Source organism: Lycium ferocissimum, chromosome 7 (assembly GCF_029784015.1).
Source record: "Lycium ferocissimum isolate CSIRO_LF1 chromosome 7, AGI_CSIRO_Lferr_CH_V1, whole genome shotgun sequence".
NCBI classification, from domain to species: Eukaryota; Viridiplantae; Streptophyta; class Magnoliopsida; order Solanales; family Solanaceae; genus Lycium; species Lycium ferocissimum.
In genome coordinates this window covers 11,336,477-11,352,723 of record NC_081348.1, presented here as the reverse complement: position 1 = coordinate 11,352,723, position 16,247 = coordinate 11,336,477, and the positions used below count along the sequence as shown (strand labels likewise).

The window sequence follows — 16,247 nt, the reverse complement described above, 5'->3', positions numbered from 1 at the left end:
TTACCTTATAGCATTCGATCCCCGTTTTGAAAATTGAATCTTTCCTGGTGCATATTTCGCCATCACAATTTCAAAGTTTACTTATCACAGTAAATTTGATCGGCAAAACTCTTTCTAGTTTCCGGTTTCGAAATTATCAAATTGTTATCATTCTCGAACAAAACCGCATTTTCTGTAGAATCACAAACATCCATACCATCTGATTCTCGCTATATCAATTTGCAGCACGTCATCTCTAATAATACGATTACCGGTTGCATCATCCTCAACATCAAAATCATGAATACTAATGCCCTTACATTGGATACATCCCAAAAACTCATTTTCTCTCTTAAGCTAATGTATTTGCACTCCCTCTAAATTCGTTGCGTATTTCCATTGGTTGAAAATCGCCTTGAACGGTATATTTTATTGAAATAGTTTTTGTGATATCCCGCCTAATTGATTTTGTAATAGTAGAAACTAACTCATCGTAATTGCAATTATCGGTGAATACAACGGCATCAATTTTGTAATTCACAAAACGATTCGATCGTTCCCAAAACCGAGAATCTTAGGATCAACGATTCGCTTGTCATTATCCGTTGTTTTTAACTACGGCAATGTGTTATATTCAATTTAGGTAAAACAATAATATTTTTTGAATCTATGAATCGAGTTTTCGTATATTCAAAATTTTTTCGGAAAAAAAAACGAAAAAAATAAAAAAGTTGCGGTGAAAACGTTATTCCTAAATTATGAACTCAACTTGAATTCGATATTTCAACAGAGATGAAATCAAATATAGATTAGATGCTTTAAATCAAGCTCATTTCCTTTGGTTTGATATTGTTATTTTTCAAAGATTTTTGATGAACTAGTTTTTGAACCTTTTTATTTTTTGGTTAAAAATAAGAATGTACTTTTGAATTCAATTTTTTTTTGAATTTGTTGAAGTACATTTGTTTGAATGCGATATGAGATCGAGATATGGAATGGGAGGATATTTGCGTGAATCGAAACATTAAAGCTGATTATAATTTAAATTGGAACAAATTTTGTTTTTCATAAATATAAGCGCTTTTAGTTAGTAGGCGTGTGTATTTAATATTTTATTTATATTTATATTTATAGTATTTTTATGATCTCTTACTAAATATAGAGTCATAAATTACGAATTGTAAAAGTAGAACATGTAGTTATAGGTCGTTAGAATGAGCTAAAAGGTAATTGTTTGTGAAAATTTTACTAAAATAAAATTAAAAAAGACCCATATTTTATACCCGACCCGCCCACCCACAAATCAAAATGGGTCTTAATCTAAAACCCCTATTTCGGTTCTGTTTAGTATTAAAAATTTTAAAACTTTGATTCGGTTCTCAGTTTTAGTGTCCCGGTATTTCAGTTAATCGAAGAACTGAAATTTTTCAAATGCTGTTTGGCTTTTTGCTTATGCTGCTCGTGCTAAGTTACAATTATATGTAATCAATGCTAAGTGCTAACTGCAAAACCGATATTTCTGCTGCTCTTACAAAGTCAGTACATTACATGTAATCAATTCTAATTGCTAACTGGAAAACGTTTTGAGTGTTATGTTCAAGGTGGGCACGGTACGGTATATATGGTTTACCATATCGAAATCGAAATTTTTGGTACTGGGATTTTGATATTACGGTATTTGATATGCATTTTTGAAAAGTTTGGTATTTGGTACGGTATTCGGTATTGATAAAGAAAATACCGAAATATCGAATACCATACCGAAGTATTCCATATAGTTACATATACAATTCATATATATATAAAATACTAACAAATATATAATTAGTATTAGTACAAACTAATTGTTTAGACGTTGGAATTGCTTGTAGTTTCTTTTAAATATTTTCACATGTGTAAGATATTAGTATGATATAATTAATTGAAATGCCCTTTTTGTATATCGAAATATATATATCTTGGTTGAAATGCCCTTTGTGTGTAATTGATTAACGAAGGGCATTGCTTGTACTTTCTTTTGAATATTTTTACACGTGTAAGGTGTTAGTATAATATAATTGAGACGTTTCTTGAATAGCCGAAGTCTTAATTCTTTATTATATGTATATATGTAAGTCATAGTCGAACAAACTATGGTTACCGAATTACCGTATTATAAAATACCGAAACCAAACTTAAAAATATCGAATCATACCGAATTAATTTGGTATGATAATGGTATAGTATTTTTAAATACCGAAAACCGAAATTACCAAATCAAAATTTCAAATATCGTACCATACCGTACCATGCCCACCCCTAAGTGTTCACTGTTTGAGTTGTACGATAATATCAATTTAATGAATTCTCTAGGTATTCTTTTCATCAACTTGTTTTTTTTTAATAATAATTTCTAGCATTATAATAATAGTTTTATCTCGAGCATTAATTATATACCTAAAATAAGTACTACATTCTTAGTAATATATATATTATAAACTATTAAGTGGATAAAAATATATTTTTATTTAATTATTGAGTTGTACGATAATATCAATTTAATGAATTCTCTAGGTATTCTTTTCATCAAACTTGTTTTTTTTAATAATAATTTCTAGCATTATAATAATAGTTTTATCTCCAGCATTAATTATATACCTAAAATAAGTACTACATTCTTAGTAATATATATTATAAACTATTAAGTGGATAAAAATATATTTTTATTTAATTACCGGTTAAAGCTTTCGCACAAGTTCTACAGTAAGGCCTCATTTGTTTGCACTTGATGGAGTTCTGAATCTAAATGGTTTAGACCTTAGACCATTAAGTGCATTTGTTTACATTAAGATCTAAACACTTATTTGACTGAATAGGTCTTAATCATTAAGATCTTAATCAAAGTTTTAATATCATTAAGTTATTTTTTGTATGGTCAATTTTTACAACCGGCTCCACCCACTCCCACTCCCATGACCCACCCCTACCCTCCAACTACCCCACCCTATACCAACCCCACACCACCCACCCCTACCCCACCCCTTATACCAACCCTCTACAATCCACCCACCACCCAGCCCCCACTCCATTTACTACCCCCACCACCCACCTACCTTACCCCCAACCACCCCTCTTCACCACCACCCACCTCTATCCCCAAACCCACCACACGACTACCACCAAAGGCCACCACAACCCATCACTACCACCCTTCCCACCACCACCCACCCCCACCTACCAACTCCCAACCCCCACCTACCAACCCTCCACCCCAACCCCAAAAACCCCACCCACCACCCACTACCACTACAAAACATCTCCACCATTACTAGCGAATATAAATGTTTCATTTTTTAATCAAATAATATTTAATATTATATTAAATTTGTATTTATTTTCTACATTTAGTTAGTTTTTTATTTGAATTATATATTTATTATGTTTAAACAAATACATCATGCACATTCAGATGTTGAAAAACAAACGGTCTTAATCGTTCAGTATCCAGATCTAGATACAACATCTTAATCATTCAGATGTGCATTCAAATTAAGATCATAATTTAATTTGTGAGGTAAGGAATATGTGGGTTAAACATTTTAATTTGTGGGTGGGTGGGTTAGGTATAAAATATGAGTTTTAATTTAATTTTATTTGTGGGGTCCATGTCTACATGCATAAAAAATTAGTTTATTTTTCATATCATCTTTTTTTATGACAAATTTGGTTGAATGATTTTATAAGAGAAAAGCCTATAAGTTGAGTGATTTTATTATGGTAAAATTTAATGAATGGTCACTTAACTATCATTTTTTTCCACAAAAGTCACCTAACTGTGTTTTCTAACACAAAAGTCATGTAATTATCACTTTTTTTTTCCACTAAAGTCAGTTAACTATGTTTTCTAACACAAAAATCATATAACTATCACTTTTTTCACTAAAGTCACATAACTATGTTTTCTAACACAAAAGTCACGCTTACTGAAAAATTCAACTTTCGATGGGTGATATTTTTATTTTTAATCTAATAGATACAAACTCAATTAAAAAAAATCGATCCGATCCAAAAATCATATGCAGATATTAAAATACCAAAGGGTAAATAAATTTTAAAAAGATTTATCACAAGGTTATCTTTTTTGATGAAAATAATAATAACTATTACTCTGTATAATTCAATTTTCGACTATCCAACAACATGTAACACTTTTCAATATATATCGAAAAAAAGAGCCAATAAAATACACACATTATTGGCTTGAGAGCCCCTAGAGAGAAGGATTATATATTTGGTGAGATTGGTTTTGTTTCTTTAATATTTTAGTATTTGCATGAGTTTTGGATTAGGTCGATTCTTTCTAATTGAGTTTGTATCTATTAGATTAAAAATAAAATTAAAATATAAAATTATTACCCATCGGAAGTTGAATTTTTCTAGACGTGCGATTTTGTGTTAGTAAGCTAAAAGTTTTGTGACATTTGTGTTAGAAAATAAAGTTAAGTGACTTTGGTGGAAAAAAGTGATAGTTATGTGACTTTTGTGTTAGAATAAGGGACTTTGGTGAAAAAAAGTAATAGTTATGTGACTTTTGTGTTGGAAAACATAGTTAAGTGACTTTGATTAAAAAAAAAAAAAAGATAGTTAAGTGACCATTCATGAGATTTACCCAATTTTATTACTACAAAACAAAATTGAATAACTTTGTAATTACTCATAATTGAATGACCTTTTGAGATCTTTACTCAAAAACTGAGTAATTAAAGGTTTATACCACTCCATATTTTAATGAATTGAAAAATAAAAATTATTCGAAGTAGCTTACTTGTAATCTGAGATAAAGTGCACATTAGATATTTTAAGAAAAAAACATATAGAAGTATAGAAGAGTATGGACTTCTATTTAAACCCATCATTCAGCAGGAAAAATCGAACATACAAAATCGAAATCAGAGGAATTAGCGAACAAATCGATTCTAGAATTGAAGAAACCCGGCATTGTAATGAATTGGAAAAAAATCTAGTGGAAAGTTGTTTTCTGTAAGGGAATTGAGATTCTTTTACTTTACTATATACTCTCTCCGATTCAACAAGAGCCATTTAGCCTTCATTTTTTTTTTTTGTTAAAAAAGAGTGTCCAATTATAATATATCAAGAAAGAATTAATCTTATTTTTTCAGATTTGTCCTTATTAAGTGTTAAGTGATCATATCTCAATATCTATTTAATTATGGATAGTTTAGTTAAATTACCTATTTTTGTCTACTAGTTAATATTTTTTTAAGCAAGTGCAAATAACAAAGTAGATACTCTTTTTCACGGGAGGAAGTGCTACACAATGTAATATTATCTTTAATTTTAAAAAAGTTAATCACAATTTGGCTGGTCGTTCCTAAAGTTTTTCACCAAAATTTGGTTCTTTGTTAGAATTGAAAGTTTTCAGCTATACTGACGCCGTGACGCGTACTAGTGGAGATACTTTAAAGTCGCCACGGATAATGTTCGTTCTTATGGAGTCCGGTTTTGTCGCTGGTAAATCCTTAGCAATGACTTCTAGTGTCGCCACAAAATATCGTCACTAAAAATCCTTTTTCTTGTAACAAAATTTCTTACAATGATTCTTTTTTGGGATAAAAAGCTGAAGATCTAATTGTATATATTTGACAATAATTGAATAAAGTGTTTAATCTAATCTTTGAGATACAGATTAACACTTTTATTTATATTTGACGAGGACAAGGGAAAGCAGATTACAAAGATCACTATTAACCTCTTGATAGTAAGAACTTGCTTATGAATATAATGAAACAAATAAATAACAATGAATTAATAAACAATAAAGCAAAAGAGTACGAACGTTCTTACTCAAATCATGTCTCTAATGGACCTGTTAGGCAGCGTGACGGGAAAAAGAGAGTGCTTGCTTGTGATAAATTGCGAGCTTTTACAATAGTGATGATGAAAATCAGCTGAGGTATATTTAGCTGCTCATAATCGGAAAAGGGGTGTATTTATATCTAAACCCTGAAGTAACACTTCCCGTATATTCAGCTGCCCATAATGATCATTATCTGCACAGTGAGTACGTTACGTACGTGAATGTGTAACCGCTATAGTGAATCCCATATTTCTCAGGACCAGTTGATTTGCGAAGCTTATAATATCCAGCCACTAATATAATGACCTATCAGGCATTTGACTCCGGCACAAGGCCACCAGCCTGTTGTGGACCCGAAATGAACTATTTTCGGCATTCTCTTGACCAAGGGCGGAGTGAGCGTGTCGCCCCGGGCGTGGGTTTTACGAATGCGTCTTCAAAGCTACGGCAAAGGTCGTCGTGTAAGCCGGCCCAACTTCGGCCACACTCCCGTCGAACTATATATTTGTATTCAATGTTTTATCAATATGTTAACATGATGTGAATTGTAATTTAGAGCGTGGCTTTACCCGAACCCACAAGCTTTCAAATTCCTCGACTCGCCCTAAACTATGATCTTGACTCTAAGTCAAAGTCGTCTTTGTTGATCTAGGTCCGGCTAGATGCCTTTTGCCACGCATCATTCTCTAAGATGTCCATGTGTTTGAATTCATATGGCCAATACATAAAGGATTCAAAGACAAGTTATTTTAAACATAAAATAGATTCTTATAATTATCACAACAAAAATGACAAATCAAGCTAGCTAGCAAGTAAAGGCAAGGATTTGAGTTACTACAAAGGGAAGTACTCCTAAATTACGAATCAAAAATGTAAAATATTAATATTTACTGTAAAATTATAGAAGTTATATAAAAATATACACAAATATATACGTGCAGTTATAATTTTTCAAAATGAATTTATATAGTTGGTTTTTTCGATTGTTTAAAATCAAAACCAAACAAAGAAAAAATGTCAACTTTCGTTTGATTTGATTCACTTTTTAGTTTAGTTAGATTTTCAATTATCCGTAAACCCGCCAAAACACAAGTCAAAGCTTGTTATTTGACCAGATATTAATTTTTGTTCATAAAAGGTTAACCGCCTACTGATATACTCCCGTTAGTGAATACACAAACAACTTAAACGCTACTTTCTTTTCCCGCTGATAACACATTTACAATATACAAATCTGCAAGCTCATTTTCCATTCTTGATTTAACTAGTACCATATCAATCTTGCATTGCTTTCGAAGAACAACTAGCATCATATCAATCTTGCATTGTTTTTGAAGAGCTATCTTGATAAACGATAATGGAGAAAGCACTCATGCGTAAGGACAATATTATTGGCTATGTTTGTGCGGAATGCAAGAATCCTATTGCCGTCCTCAGTGATTTACGCAAAACAGTAATGACTTCTCCTTTACTTCTTGTATGATGCTGTTTATATTTCTTTTATAGTTCCCTCTCATTTATTAATCAAGAAAAAGGGTTTCCGTGTTGATGAATTCTGTACGTAGCAAGAAAATAAGAAAATGTGAAAGAAACTAAAAAGTAAATTATAATCATTTCCCATGAAGAATATGGGTGTAATGAAGTAGTAATTTAGTTCTTGTATGATACTATATTGTTTATAGTTGTTTTATTGCTTCCTCTCGTTTTCTATTCAAGAAAAAGGGTTTCTATATTGGTTAATTCTGTAGCAAGAAACTAAGAAACTATGTGAAACAGTGAAAGTAACTAAAAAGTAAAGTATACATCATTTTCCCAAGAAGAAAATGGGTGTAATGAAGTAGTAATCCGAAATGTTTGCCAATCCTTTAATTCTTTTATGATGTTGTTTATATTTCGTTTGTACTACCTCTCGTTTTAATTTATTATTCAAGAACAAGGGTTTCTATGATCTTGAATATTGATGAATTCTGTAGCAAGAAACTAAGAAAATGTGAAAGAAACTAAAAAGTTATTTATATATAATTAATTCCCCATGCATTTCTATAATTACTACCGCAGCTTTAATTTCTAGTATTTTCATTTGGGTTTTAGGGCCAGTGGCTGATCTATTATGTATCAAAAATTTCCTTTGAGTTCTAAGTATGTCCTGTCCACATTGTTTTTAAAATGAGAATAATGGAATTAGAGTTATTAGTACGGTACTCCCTCTGTCCTTATTTAAGTGTTTTAGTTTGACTAAAACACATAATTTAAAAGATAATTTTTTTTTTTTGAATCTTGTGGTCTTGAATTTGCTATGTAAAATGTAGGAATTAATATAGAAAGAGACTTTTTTTTTAACCAAAAAAAAAAAAAAAAAAAGCAACACATGTAAAATGGGGCAAATGAAGTACTCCATCCTTCTCAATTTAAGTACTCCATCCTTCTTAATTTAAGTGTCTTAGTTTAATTAGGTGCATAGTTTCAGAAATAAAGAGATTTTTTAATTTTGTGGTACTAAATAAATATGTGAATAATGTACTGCAATGTTCCTTAAATTTTGTGGTTAGGATGTTTAAATTGTTTAACTTATTAAATATAGAAGGAAGAAACACTCTTTTTTGGGATAAATAAAAAAGAAAAGTAAGACAAGACATTTTAGAACCATATACTATATATATGTATTTTTTTGGTAAATGTTAGTTGGAATATATTAGTAATAAATTATTGTAATACATTTCCAAAAGGACTAGTGGGCCAAGTGATAATGGGTCGTTGAAGCATATTTAGGACTATGAGCTTTCATTTTCAAGTTCGACTCTCCACAATAGCAATTTTTTTTTTTTTTTTGAGCTGAAAGGCATAGTTCAAAACCAGCCATGGATATGAATCCTAAACTTGAAAAAATGTAAGTGCTTTATGGTCTTTGCCTGTTGAAAAAAAAATGTAAATGTTTATCCATCAAGCTTTATGTCTTACATTGTACCAACAATTTTGAACAGAAAAACATAGGAAAAGAACCCTTTTTTTTTTTTTTTTTTGTTGTTGTTGTTATTCCTCCAATTTAGATTTCTGGGTTTCCCATCTTTTTTTTTTATCCAGCCACTGCATGGGTGGTGCAGCTCAGAATAAACAAAAAATATTAAAAAATGAGACTTTATACATTGTACATTGTACCAACAATTTTGAAAATAATATCTTTAAATGGATTTGGCTACCAAGTGAAAGTAATTATGCATTACCAGTGTTGTAGTTGTTACTTTGAAATTTTGCTATCTGGTCTCAGAAAAAGAAATGTAATTGGCCGGGTATATTAGGTGATTGGGCTAGCCGAAAAAGGGAATATGAAGTTGGTCTGATTTTAGAGAAAAAGCTTCAATCATATGAATACTTTCTCATAGTCAGTTTCTTGCATGAATACCTGATTTAAATTAAAACCAATTTCTTTTAGATTTTAAAAGCGTTCCTGCATTAGCAGGGTCCAGGGAAGGGCCGCACCCCTTGGGTACTAATGTAAGCATTACTGGTTGCTTCCACAGCTCGAACTCGCGACCTATAGGTCACATAGAGACAAGTTTACCGTTGCTCCAAAGTCCCCTTCTTAATTGAGCTTCTTGAACTTTAACAAAGTATATATTTGCGTAAGATAGTAAGATAGACTACATATAGTAATTAAGCTTTGAGTGAGAGCATAAAGGATTAAGTACTTATATTTGTAAACGAATGATTTTCAAATTACTAATTACACTTTGCATCATCAGATTAGAATGGGAGCTTATTTGTGATTTAGTAAATACCATGACTTTAGGCTCTTTCATGATCAGAATATTCTCGGCATAAATGTTAGTTCCAAGGTATAATATGAAATTTTTAGTGTGTGTGTGTGTTGGTTACTTTGTTAAGTTCTGCATAAAGATTGAATTTTAATTGCTTAATATGAACTTTTAGTTAGGGTATTGTTGATGTAGTGGATTTTGGGAATCTTTTTGTTATTATTTTATGCAACTCTTCAGTATGTGGGGTTAATGATGAGCATTTAGTCATTATTTGGTTACTAACAATGGGTTTTGAGGTGCTAGAGGGGATAATATAGTTGTTTTAGAGAGGAACTTTGTTATTTTGAGGCACTATGAGTGAGGAGAATAATATGAACTTTTTAGTGTGTGTGTGTATTGGTTACTTTCTTAAGTTCATGACCTGTAGTTTAATCAGTTAAGCTAGTACAACTTGTGAGTCTGCACTCAATGTTCAAGGAAACAGCATGCTTATGAGGGTCGCCGATAGCATCTTTTTTTTTGGAGTAAGGTCCTATATCTTTGCTTAATTAATTATTTAAACATTTTCAACTAGAATTATGACATAATAGAATTCTATTTCCCAAAATACTTTGATAAACTAGTAGTAAAGTGAAGTAAAATGAGCTATGCCTTTGTTCGTTAATAGATAGTAGTTCACTTTGTAAAGGATTTAACAAATACCACGACTTGGCTCTCTCTTATGTTTAGATAGTCATGTCAGGACTTCTCTAGAATAGTTAATAACTTAGTATGGATTTGCTAGTTGTAATCAACATTCATGTTTCAAAGGAACAAAATGCATAAAGAGTTTCTTTTATAAATAGTTCCTAACCCAAGCCCACTTAGACATTTAAGCTCCTTGTCAGAACTATGGTATTGAACTCCATCCCTAAGAGACTTCTTTATAAGTTAATAGCTTTACCAAATAGACAAGCTATGATATCTTTGTTTCTGTCATGATGTGAAAGAGATGCTTATTTGCATCCTTATAGTGATAAGCTAAACACTACATCTCAGTGTCTCGTATTTGCTGAAGAATTTTTAATTCTAGGAGTTCAAGTTTAATTAAATTTTTTAAATATGCCCCAAAACAGATTGTGTTCTGCTTTGTTAAGATGAGCATGCCTTTAAGAGGTCTTATTTAAGTTGTGATGATTTAATCTTAACACTTTAAACGAGAAATGGTTCCTGTTGAATATTTCACTGTAAGGTCCAGGGATATGGAGATTGAATTCTTTCTCACTATTCTTGTTTGTTTTTTCAGTTAACAACCATGGCGGGGACTGTAGGCATCTTTCACGATAATCTGTAAGATCTTTCTTCTGACGCATCAATAGAATTAACTTCATATATATCTATATCCTAAGTTATCTCTTTCCCCTAGAATCTGTTTACTAATTGATTGATAACTGTTAAGTCATTCTTTCCAACTTCTCGCACCTCTTTGTCTCCCCAAACTACTCACACGTCTTATTTTGATGTGAATTTCGATGGTTCCTATTGTTCTCTCTACTTTCTTCTTCTCCTCACTGTTTCTGTCATGTAACTGTTTTTGTTCTGTCATATTTTAGTTGGCATCTCATGTATCTCTATATTCTAAGTTCTCGATTTACTACTTGAATTTAAGTTAATTGTATCAATCGACTGTGCATACGTTTATTATGTTGCGAGCTTTGTGAGATGACTCCAGTAACTGTGAATCTTGAATAGAATATACATAAATTCCATTCTTGCATGGGTTTGATCCATCCCGAAACTTTGTGAGAACAAATTCTTTTGAATTACTTCCGTCTTTTGCAATTTTTGATGTCTTTTTGCAGATATTCGCTTAATGGATTTGGCTGCCAAGTTCAAGTAATTAGGCATTACCAGTGTTGTAGTTGTTACTTAGAAATATATCATACCGACTGTGATCTTACATACTAACATATATGGTATATGCAGTTTTGTACACTTAGGCTTTAATATCGTTTTTAAAGCACAAAAGTCTTTTTTATCATAATTGTTAGGATATAATCTTCTAGTATTATTTTTGAATAGTTTAAATTGTATTTGAATTAGTTTGAGGTGTTATCTGTTTAAGCAACTAGGACTTCTCCTTAATTTAGCAACAGCTGCAGGACAACTGTATATATATGGAGCTTATCTTCATCCTTTATACATCAGTGTATACATAATAAGATACACAGATTTCGCTTCATCTGTTAGGATATAATCTGTTTGCCACTTACCTCACTGCTAATCCAATATTTCATGCGAGACCTTAGCATATTGAGCTTGACTTTCACTTAACTTGCTGATATTATGACCAAGAGCCTGTCAACTGGGCGTTTCCAACTCTTGCATGACAAGCTTGCAGTGGTTCATCCACAGCTTCACTTGCCGGGGAGTATTAGGACATAATCTTCTAGAATTATTTTTGAATAGTTTGAATTGTATTTGGATTAGTTTGAGGTTTTATCTGTTAAGAGTTTTAAGCAACTAGGACTTCTCCCTACATTAGCAACAGCCGCAGGACAACTGTATATATATGGAGCTTATGTTCCTCCTTTATGCATCAGTGTAGACGCAATAAACTGCACAGATTTTCCTTCATCTGTTCAATAATGTGCGTCTAACACATGCAGAATCAATGTACAATCAGAAACTCTATGCCGGATAGGGCCTTTCAGGATTGATGGCATGTCGTGCAACAGTTGCAAGACACTACTTGGATGGAAGTGTTTCGATCAGAATCCTTCCAAAATTCTGATTCATGTTCATATGTAAGTATTTAATTTTTTTTATAGATGAACTTTCCATGGAAGTTATTCACCAGTCTTCTTGTTTTTAGGGACAAACTGAAGTTATGGAATGGAGCAAATCATGTTGATGTGGTTGGTTATGAACGTACTAGCAAAAAAAACAATAAATGCGAAGTTTGTAAGTTACTACAAAAAAAATGCCCTCCAAATTGTGCTTTTTTTAGATATTTCCCGCCGGGAAAGGAATCAGAAACCTTAGCCATGAAGGTAAAAGAAGTATTTGGCTTACCTAAGGTTACTGACTGGATCAAAAAATTTCAACCCCCACTTATGGACAGCCTGATGCGCTGCATCATTTTTGAAGCTAATACCCGCTCTGTCAATCCCAATAGCGGGCTCAGGGGGGTCAGTACCATCATTAGAAACCTGCAAAGCCGTATTGAGCATGCCGCAAATGATCTACAGGTTACTAGAGCCAACTCAGAAATGCATCGACTTGCCAAAAAGGGGCAGCCGACTTGTCCTTCAGGTACAAGTTCTTGGCCTTCTTTCGATAACGCTAGTGTGTACTACATGTGCCGCAAATGCAGGACCAGCATTGCACGTTGCAAAGATTTTGGCAATCTCATCGTAAGTCCTTTCTTTCCCTTTCTTCCCTTTGCTGATATCTTCTTAGGCTAGTTTCATACTGGAAATTCTTCGCTGCATGCTTTCTATTGTCTTCACTAGGATTACTTTTAAGTGATCTTTTAGGATCAACACTAATAATTTAATTTTCTTTAGAATATGAACTCTAACGCACTGTTTCACTTTAACATGCAGGAAGCGGTGCCAAACAGAGGGATCTTCAACAATACTATTAATCTCAAAGATGGTGTTCGTGAAGGGGACCTGCATTGTGTTGATTGCAGCAGCATTCTGGGAATGAAAATTGAACTTGCAACAAAAGTACAGACGGTTTTGCAACTGTAAAAACGAATTTCTATAAACTGTTCTTTTAATTCAATGAAGTCTCTTTATTAAAACTGTTTTTTCTTATTTTACAGGGATCAACTGCTTCTATGGAATGGAAAATATTCCCTAGAAGCAGTTCCGTCACCCGCAGATGGAGTCGCACCACCCGGGTACATACTATGAACTCTCGCTTAAGTTTTAATTCATCCCACTTTATATGTGTACTGAAATATTGTGTGAAGTAATAAGATCTATGATTTTTCTTTATCAGCTCTCTGTGTGGTATCAGTATTTGATCAATGATCACATTACTGCACTTAAGAAGCTAAGTAATGTTAATGATATTCCTAAAGTTTGTGCTGTAAAATACTATTCTGGAAGTGTGCGTTATCTGATATTATGGCGGGGCCCTTATGATACGATTAATGAAGTAATTCATATCTGTGAATTTGTAGAAGCTTGTGGTCCCTCTATCCATTTGTATGTGACCGTTCCCATTTGGAACATCCAAAACTTGATATCAGTGTATTAGTAATATTATTCTGTATGGCTTTCAAATATCTCAATTATGAAAGTTAATCTAATTAGGCAAATTTAAATTTAATCTGATATATTCTCTGTCAAACATGTTAAGAATTACCTGAAGATTTTTCACTCCTGTTAAAAATACAAACAGTTAAGTTAGCATCTGCACTTCTGTGCAATGGAATGGTATTACATATAAAGTGGTTAGAGTCTCTATTGATATTTGATAAAAATTTAGTGGTATGTATTAATAAAGACGAGTATGATAGATGAAGAAAGGAAAAGAGATATAGGGGGGATTCTACTGAAAAGAGATATGGCCATTCTACTGAACGTGTTGAAGCTATAGTTTCTGGATAGTTTATACTAGAGAAGAAAGTTCAGAAGTGGCAGTCTGGAAAATGCCAATCTTGGAAATCACACTGTAAGGAATAAACAACAAACAAAGTGCATACGTTAATGAGTACCAAATATATACCTGTTGAAGGCATTTAGCATCAAATCTTTGCAGCACATATATAAGGTGGAGCTTTGTTGATTCAAGCTAAACTAATAGAAGAAATGAGAGAAAGGGGATATTATTGGAGACTTAGCCATGGGTACTGCGAACATGGTAAGGACTGTTGCTTTCAGTAAGCAAGCACAAACATCCTAAAAGGTCAACACCCCCACATCATTACAACTCCTGCTGAGTCAACACCCCCACATCATTACAACTCCTGCTGAGTCAACACCCCCACATCATTACAACTCCTGCTGAACATTCTTGTACAAAGTTCCCTAGATAAAGCATGAAATAAATTATGGAAATGAAAAGAGAGAACAAAAAAAAAAAAAAAAAAAAGCGAGCCAAAAGAAAATGAATGCCAGAGATGAGCAATGAAACAATAGAGGGGCCTACCCAAGTATCTACTGGCAGCCTTTCTATTGGTTTGCATTCAGGAACTTCGCAAAGGTATTGGTCAGAGACGATGTGAAAAAGGGCATATTCTCAGCGCCTCAACTTTCAGTACTTGGCGACTTCCGATGCCAGTCTGACCACCAAGTTCATATAGCCACCATTGATTTTAACATCTGTGGAGTGGGGCGGGATAAATGTCGGTCATTATGAGGCAATGGTCCTTCCTGAGAATTTTACACATTTTTAGGCACATTAATTGCAAAAATCAAAACCACGAGATCTGATAAAAATCTGCATGACAGCATGAGATTGCAAGCTAAAATATTCACAAGAAGAAAGAAGGTAGCCCCTGACTCGATCATTAGGCCAAAGCACAACATAGTAACAGCAGTAGAGTCTACTTTGAGAACCCCATTCCCCGTCAGATCCCCTAACTCTTTTACAATGTCTCCCTATTCCAGAAGTACAAGTATTCAAGATATCCCCCTATCAGTACTTATCATTTTTTGTTTCTGTTTCCCATGATACAGGCAAGACATGGTGCAAGAACAATTAGTAATCATTGAGGATGATAATGGGATCACACAAGATCAGATCTGGGGCGATCTGGAAGCCCAGGAACCTGCTGGAGATGATGCCGTTTAGGCTTTATATTGTTTTTTGAGGATGGATAGTCTTTACATTTTTCTGCAAGCCCAGGAACCTGCTGGAGATGATGCTTTTTAGCCTTTACATTGTTTTTTTTTTTTTTTGAGGATGGATAGTCTTTACATTTTTCTGCAAGCCCAGGAACCTGCTGGAGATGATGCTCTTTAGCCTTTACATTGTTTTTTTTTTTGAGGATGGATAGTCTTTACATTTTTCTGCAAGCCCAGGAACCTGCTGGAGATGATGCTCTTTACCTTTACATTTTTTTTTTTGCTGAGGATGGATAGTCTTTACATTTTTCTGCAAGCCCAGGAACCTGCTGGAGATGATGCTCTTTAGCCTTTACATTTTTTTTTCTTTTTCTGAGGATGGATAGTCTTTACATTTTTCTGCAGCATAATTTCCTTCATCTTAACTTTAAATGGTTCGAGTTCCTGTCCTCTGTATTTCTGTGTTACAATATTGGGTAGACTTTATTACAAATGTACTTGGAAACAAACTCCCCAAGACTTATACATTTTTATGTTCTTCCTTTTTTACACTAATATTTGTGTTGTGTTTGAGACTTCATTTTTTATGTGGCTAATTTAGGGGGATTCTAGGGCAGTTCTTGAATGCTGAGGTCTCGAAAGAGAGAGGACCGGGAGGGGGTTATCCGAGCTGGAGCTCCATGTAAGCCAAAAAAGTTAAAACTTTTACCCTATCAAATCTGAGCTGGAACTCTGTTAGTGAGAATGGACAAGTATGGTCTAATTTTAGACGACAAGAGTAATTTTGATATTAAAAGGTAGTTGAAGGATATACCCTCTTCTGTTAGCACGAGTATAAATTAGGAAGCCATTAGAAAAGTATAAATTAGGTAC

The 16,247-nt window shown here is 33.1% G+C and overlaps 1 protein-coding gene across 1 annotated transcript; it reads left to right on the top strand.

Annotated features, from left to right (window-relative positions):
* The first annotated feature begins 8,602 nt into the window (after positions 1-8,602).
* LOC132062518 (LOB domain-containing protein 22-like) lies at positions 8,603-15,877 on the top strand. Its single transcript, XM_059455068.1, has 7 exons — positions 8,603-8,723; positions 10,877-10,920; positions 12,240-12,377; positions 12,446-12,986; positions 13,179-13,324; positions 13,403-13,480; positions 15,267-15,877. Exons 2-7 carry the CDS (start codon positions 10,886-10,888, stop codon positions 15,379-15,381), a joined length of 1,053 nt encoding a protein of 350 aa, XP_059311051.1. The 5' UTR covers positions 8,603-8,723; positions 10,877-10,885; the 3' UTR covers positions 15,382-15,877.
* The last annotated feature ends 370 nt before the right edge of the window (positions 15,878-16,247 follow it).